This window comes from Sinocyclocheilus rhinocerous, unplaced genomic scaffold (assembly GCF_001515625.1).
Source record: "Sinocyclocheilus rhinocerous isolate Xijiao unplaced genomic scaffold, SAMN03320098_v1.1 scaffold3248, whole genome shotgun sequence".
In the NCBI taxonomy this organism is placed as follows: Eukaryota; Metazoa; Chordata; class Actinopteri; order Cypriniformes; family Cyprinidae; genus Sinocyclocheilus; species Sinocyclocheilus rhinocerous.
In genome coordinates, this window is record NW_015643563.1 from 270595 (window position 1) to 277649 (window position 7055).

Consider the following 7055-nt stretch of genomic DNA (forward strand, 5'->3'; position numbering starts at 1 on the left):
TGTATTTATCCATTATACTGAAGAGACCTTTTTGAAAGATGTTTTTTTTTTTTTTTGGAATTTTGAGGTGTTTTATTTTGGTTTTAGAAAATAAACGTGATTGCCAGTGTTGCCAACTGCTTTCGATTGAAAGTAGCTAAAACTGGTAGCTAAATGTCACTAGATGACATCATAGTGGCAAATTCACTTATCTATATAAAGATGAATATATATCAGTGGGCAAGATGAGAACTTAGATAAGGTTTGTCCAAGCAGTTGCTGTATTTGTCCCTAAACTTAAAAAAAAGTCTCAAAAGGGGTGGGAAAGTTGCTAAATCTAGCTACAAAATAGCTAAATTGGCAACACTGGTGATTGCTCTCCTCACAAATCAACTCTTTCTTGTTTTGTTTCATGCTCTCTGTGCCTTGCCCTGGACTTTTATGTCACTTCCTGTCTCCCGTGGTGTTTGTAGTCAGTTTGTAGTCCGTTTGTTTATTGGTTCTCCTTGATTAGTCTCCCCAGGTATGTCTTATTATCTTGTTAAGCTTGTTAGACCCCTGTGTATATATAGCCTTAGTTTCTCTTTAGTTCCTTGTGAGTTGTTGAATGTAATGGTTGTCTGTTTGCCAGTCATGCTGTTCTTTGTTCCCTTTGGTTTTTGCCTTATTGTTTGTTCTAGTTTTTCCGGACTTTTATGTCACTTCCTGTCTCCCGTGGTGTTTGTAGTCAGTTTGTAGTCCGTTTGTTCATTGGTTCCCCTTGATTAGTCTCCCCAGGTGTATCTTGTTATCTTGTTAAGCTTGTTAGCCCCCTGTGTGTGTGTGTGTATTTGTATATATAGCCCTAGTTCTTCTTTAGTTTTTGAATGTAATGGTTGTCTGTTTGCCAGTCATTCTGTTCTTTGTTCCCTTTGGTTTTTGGCTTATTGTTTGTTCTAGTTTTTCCATTAAATACCTGCACATAGATCCTTGCCTCTGCCTTTTTCCCCAGCTTCTCCACAATGTTACAGTTTTTGACTGGCATGTCTCTTTGACTAGTGCATCTTTGAGCCTATATTTAGTATAAGTAAAATACTTAAGTACTGTTAAAAGATACTCGAAGACTTTTACTCAATTTATTTTGAATTGGTGACTTGTAACGTGTAGTGGAGTAATTTTCATTGTAAGGTATCTGTACGTTTACTCAAGTATGGTATTTAGGTACTCTTTACACCTCTGAATACCACGTAAATGTGGTCTTGGTCTAGATTTGAACCTCAAGCAGTAGCTATACTGCAAGTCTAAAGCTAAGATTCTGCCAACCAATGGGGCCAAGGTCAACTTGGTAGACCTGGGTAATCAAGATATTTAGGGCTATGCATCCATTTATGTTGTCTTTCTTTGTTCAGCTGTCTGTGTATATCCTGTTAACTCTGAACGTCTGTTCTCTCTCTGTAAGGTATTGTAATGGCCACATTTGGTCACTCCTGGAGGCAGCAGAGACGGTTTGCTCTGCACACGCTCAGGAACTTTGGCCTGGGGAAAACGTCTGTGGAGGAACGTGTGACAGAGGAAAGCAGTTACCTGGTTCCTGAAATGCTCAAATTGGAAGGTTAAGAAATTTAGTCTCTGTTTTCATTGCTCAGGGGTGCTGTAGACTCTCAATCATGTGCCACCTCGTCCTGTTGAGTCAGAGTTAGAAACAAACTTCAAACATGCTACTTCACGCAAGTATGCAGACATGAAGGCTTGGCCAAAACATTTCAAGTACATTTATGAATTCTGAGGTGGGTAGAGTATCCACAAACTATTATATATATTTTTTTTGTAACTCAAGGACAATTTTTTATAACTACTTCATTAAATGTATCTGTGTTATGTCAAATTTAACCTGATCAGTCACAATACTATAGACTGTTGCCAATCTAATCTTTTTCAACATCAGCAGAAGCCATCTTTACACTGCAAATGTGTAATAGAAGCTGCACCTGACATGGCATTTGTTTATTTACACAGACTGTTTAATCAGATTATGTACACCTATTTACACAACAACTGCATTATTTAAATAGCCTATAAATAAAAAAACCAGGAACTTATTAGAGGGTGAAACTGCAATATCACAAAAAAAAAACATTATTGTTGATTATTGCTCTTGATATTGTAATAATGATCATTAATGTCGATTAGGCTCCATAAGTGATGTTTTATTAACAAATTTCGGGAGGAGCACACGCAGATAATCAACCTGGCCAATTCACTATCAGTAATTACATCAGCTATCCAAACACCACGAGAGAGAACCACTATAAATAATCATAGCAGCCTTACCTTCATTCTCTCTAGTCTTTCAGCATTGGCACATCCAATCGCCGCAAATATGTCAGAGATAAAATTATTCCCGGGCGACAACTCCTTCGACACCCCGGGTCCTCCGGCGTCTCCAGTCGCCGTCCAGCGCACCAGTGCTCTGCAGGACACCACAACCGAGCCCGTGGCTGCATCACAGGGCCACCGGCCTTCCTGCGCCGCCGCCGCTCATACATCCAGACACTAAAGCACGCCATCACCTTCGCCTTCCAGGCATCAGCCACCTTCCCCCGTGTCCTTCTACGCTTCAGCCCTCCCCTCCGTCCCCGCCTGGGAGAAATGGACCGTGACAGGCCTACGTCAGGCGCTCATCAGCGCCGGCATCAACGTCCCATGACGGTCGAACAAGGCGGAACTCCACGCCCTCTGTGCTTCTCTCCAGCCAGGGGCACTGCCTTCAAACTCCACTCCTCCGTCCAAAGCCGTGGATAAAGCGAGCCAGGTCCGCAGTGTCCCATACTCACGGCCTGAGCAAACCACCACTCCCTCGAGGACGGGCCTCTGGCGGTCAGGCCGCAGCAGAAGACCTTCGGCAAGCCTGGGCCGCGCCCCGGATGCCGCAGCCGCCAGCCCCCGACCCCCTCCCCGATCAACCGTGCTTCAGCTCGCAGCTCCTCTCAGCGACGTGCTGGCCTTCACCTCCACAAGCCGCCACGACAGCGTGAGCACGCCTCCGGTAGTGGCGCAGACCAATCCATAGCCCTTTCCTTACCCCACCCCTGCCCACCCCTCGCCTTGGAACCACCCCCCGTAGCATGCAGCATCAGGACACAGATTTTGTCAGGTGCGGACGTAGACCTTTTTTCCCTTTTGTCACCAATTTCACCTTCGTCTGCAGATCACCAAATTGACTGCGGCGAATTCTCAGTCACCCTAAAAAACACAGCACACAATCCATCACGTATCTTATCATTTGCTGAATTCACGATTGCTTTCACCCGTTACGCAGAAGTCATTTGCGCAGTTTTCCCACACAGGAGACGCAAGCTCCATGACTATCTCGTGTTATCATATGGAGACTCCCACTTTTACACTTACCACAAATTATTTTCTGCTAAATGTGCCATCCGAGTGGCCCAATGCAACCATTGTTCTTAGTGGGGGGCTTTGGACACTGAACTCCACAATAGAGTATTTTTAGGCTGCCGTAACATCTCATGCGCGGTCTGCCGATCCATTGCCCATAGTATGCCCTTTCATCAACCCGTCTATCCCTCCTTGCCCTGAACCATCTCAGCCCACTTCCACCAGCGACGTCCCGTGCCACCCAAACACCCCAACCAACCCTTTACCCCCCACTTCCACCTACCGCCGCCCCTCCTCCTTCTTCAACAGCCAGGCCTACACCAGCTTTAATGCCGGCAGATGCACAAGGCAATGCTGCCGGTTTATGCATGTGCAATTTTTGTGGTGGCACCCACGCCCGCTTGATATGCCCCATGCAAAAAGCTGCAAATAAAAGTTCTAAACAATACTTATCGACTCCTGTAAATGTTTCTCGTTTGCCTTCCGAATTGCTTCATCACCCTGACTCTCATTTTACTGATTTTGTACTGTCTGGTCTCTCACACGGCTTTCACCCCGGTGTCGAAAATCTCCCCTCCCAAAGCCTTATCTGCCTTAATCTCCAGACCGCTCTCGCCGAACCCGAAACAGTCGATCTTCTAATTAAAAAAGAAACCGATGCAAACTTCATGATCGGCCCCTTTTCCTTTCCTTCCCTCCCTTTAATGTTTCCGTGTTAGCCCCATCGGTGTAGCTACCAGGAAATTCTCACATAAAAAACGCCTCATAATCGATCTCTCATCCCGGCATAATTCCCTGTTCCCGAGCGTTAACAGCTTCATTCCACTCGAAGAATTTTCTCTCCACTACCATGACATTGACCAAGCCATTACCCTGATCAAAGATGCGGGTTGCGGCGCTTGGCTGGCCAAAGTCGACATCACCTCATTAAAGTGATGCCCATTCACCCAGATTTTTGGCATCTATTCAGCATCCGCTGGCATACTAAATTTTACTTTTCTGTCCGCCTCACTTTCGGCTGCAGAAGCAGCCCTAAAATTTTTGACGTGTTGTCAGAGGCAATCTGCTGGATCCTCTCCAACAATTGCGCAATACCTTACCTGATCCATCTCTTAGACGATTTCTTAATCATCTCGCCCCCTGACTCCATCCTAGTCGCACACCTTTCGACAACCCAAAAGGTCTTTGCAGAGCTTGGGATTCCTTTCGCCCAAGACAAAACCGCAGGCCCAAGCACCTCCATTGAATTTTTAGGTATCAACTTGGATTCACAAAAATTCCAGGCTTTTCTGCCCAAAGGAAAAATTGACAGGACGATTCTGGTTGCTTCCACCCTCTTAGCCAAACCAAGCTGTTCCAAACGCGAGCTGCTATCCATTCTCTGCCATTTAAATTTCGCGATGCGCATCATCCCGCAGGGCCGCCCTTTCATCTCACATCTTCTCTCTCTCGCTTCCTCCGCCCATGTACTAGAGGATCAAATATCACTAACTGACTCATGCTGCAATGAGCTCAGCTTATGGATATCCTTTCTTAAACAATGGAACGGCCTATCTTACTTTTACAAAAACTTGATTTCTTCTCCCGTCGATATCCAATTATTTACTGACGCCGCCCCCTCGGAGGATTTCACCAAGGCCGCTGGTTCACATCTACGTGCCCCCCATCCCAGCTATTGGATTTACCACAGCCGCTAACGTCCTCGGCTCTATTCGAGCTATATCCTTTAGTCATTGCAGCCCTTCTGTGGAGTAAAGAGTGGTCTGCCACCAGCATCATAATTCACTGCGACAACGAGGCCACCGTGCACTGTATTAATAAAGGCCGTTCCCATTCACCCGCACTAATGCCTTTAAGACGCCTGATTTGGATCTCAGCTTGCGACCAATTCATTGTAACTGCAAAACACATTCCTTGGTCCAGAGGCAGATCCGCTCCCGACCCCATTACCTCCCTATTCAGAACTGATATTCCCGTAAACCATCCACTGAGACCTCCTCCGCAGAGGTTACCATTCCATCCACACCGCCCGCACGCTTGATGCCATGTTCATCCTTGCCTTTTTTCGTTTTTCTCAGATGCTCTGAGTTCGCCATCACATCCAGCTTCAACCCAAACATCCACCCTACTATCTCCGATCTAGCGGTGCTGGATGATGAAACCATCTCTTACTTCATAAAGCAAAGTAAGAGAGACCAGACAAAGAAAGGCCACTTTGTTTACATTTTCAACCTCCAATCACCCATACTCCCATATCAAGCCCTCCTAGCCTTCCTTCAGCTGCCTTTAAGACGCCTGATTTGGATCTCAGCTTGCGACCAATTCATTATAACTGCAAAGCACATTCCCGGGTTCAAAAACCAAATAGCTGACTCTCTCTCTCGTTTTGCCTTCCAGAAGTTCAGACTGGTGGCACAAGAGGCGGATCCACTCCCAACCCCAGTACCTCTTATTCACAGCTGATATTCCCGTAAACCATCCCGAAAACTCTCCCCGAAGCCTCCCTCAATTCTATCCTACAAGCCGTCTCCCCCAGGACCCTTCAATCTTATCTAACAGCATGGAAATGCTTTAAAGCATTTTGACTCCGCATACAACCTGCCGTTCCCCGATTTTACCTCACTCGCCATCCCTTCATTTATCTCTTACCTTAACATCAACAAAAACCTCCAAATCAGCTCCATTAAAGGCTAAGCGGAATCCAATTTTTCCACAAACTCATATATGGTTCACCCTCGCCTCAAATAGCCAATTCACAGACCTCCCTACTCATCAAAGGCATCCAAAGCGCCCATCCTGCCCACCCAGACAACCCATAACCTTAAAAATATTGACTAAATGTATTTCCACCCTCCGCAGAGGTTACCATTCTTCCATTCACACCGCCTGCACGCTTGACGCCATGTTCATCCTGGCTTTCTTCGGTTTTCTCAGATGCTCTGAGCTCTGAGCTCGCTATCACATTTAGCTTCAACCCAAACATCCACCCCACTATCTTCGATCTAGCGGTGCTGGATGACAAAATCATCTCTTACTTCATAAAGCAAAGTAAAACAGAACAGACCAAGAAAGGCCATTTCATTTTCAACCTCCAATCACCCATACTACCATACCAAGCCCTCCTAGCCTTCATCCAGCTCAGGAAATCACAGTCCAAACTCCCATCCGACCCCCTTTTTACAGACGACTCCAACTGCCCTGTCACTCGTTTCTGGTTTCAAAAGCCCCTTAAGTCCGTTCTGCTCCTATCCGGTACCCCAGCTTTTTTGAGGCTTTACGCATGCGCACAAAGCGAATTTAACGTTTTCTGATGTTTCAGTGTGGATGAGACACTTTTGTAAAACGCTTCAAAACGCTAGTGTGGACGGAGAGCGTTTTAAAACGAAAACGCTGTTTTCAAATGCATCCGGATTAATGTAGACGTAGCTTCCGTTGTGAGCGGGACAGAGCGAAAAACGAAATAGCCTACTGTACCTCGTCTGAGGAGCTCACCTGAGTTGGCTAGACTTAACGTGGGGGAGGGTGCATTGTTTGCATTTAAATGTTGTGGGACATTCTGACACATTTAACGTGTGACGCACAGTAACAACAACAACTGAGAAAATTATATACAAAAAATAAACACTAACCAGTTCAAAAACTATACCATAATATAAGGTAAAGACAACATTTGAAGAGTTCATTTGCCAAAACAGATAACT

General features: G+C 45.6%; 1 protein-coding gene across 3 annotated transcripts in view; it reads left to right on the forward strand.

Moving 5' to 3' along the window:
• The window catches only part of LOC107757394 (cytochrome P450 2J6-like), a 25854-nt gene that overhangs the window by 9832 nt on the left and 8967 nt on the right, over positions 1-7055 (forward strand). For 2 of the 3 annotated variants that reach the window (XM_016574860.1, XM_016574861.1), the window contains exon 3: positions 1418-1570. In XM_016574860.1, coding sequence (XP_016430346.1) covers positions 1418-1570 — 153 coding nt within the window. Of the gene's footprint in view, positions 1-1029; positions 1147-1417; positions 1571-7055 lie in introns of those variants that run through there. The other variant, XM_016574862.1, reaches the window with a different exon arrangement.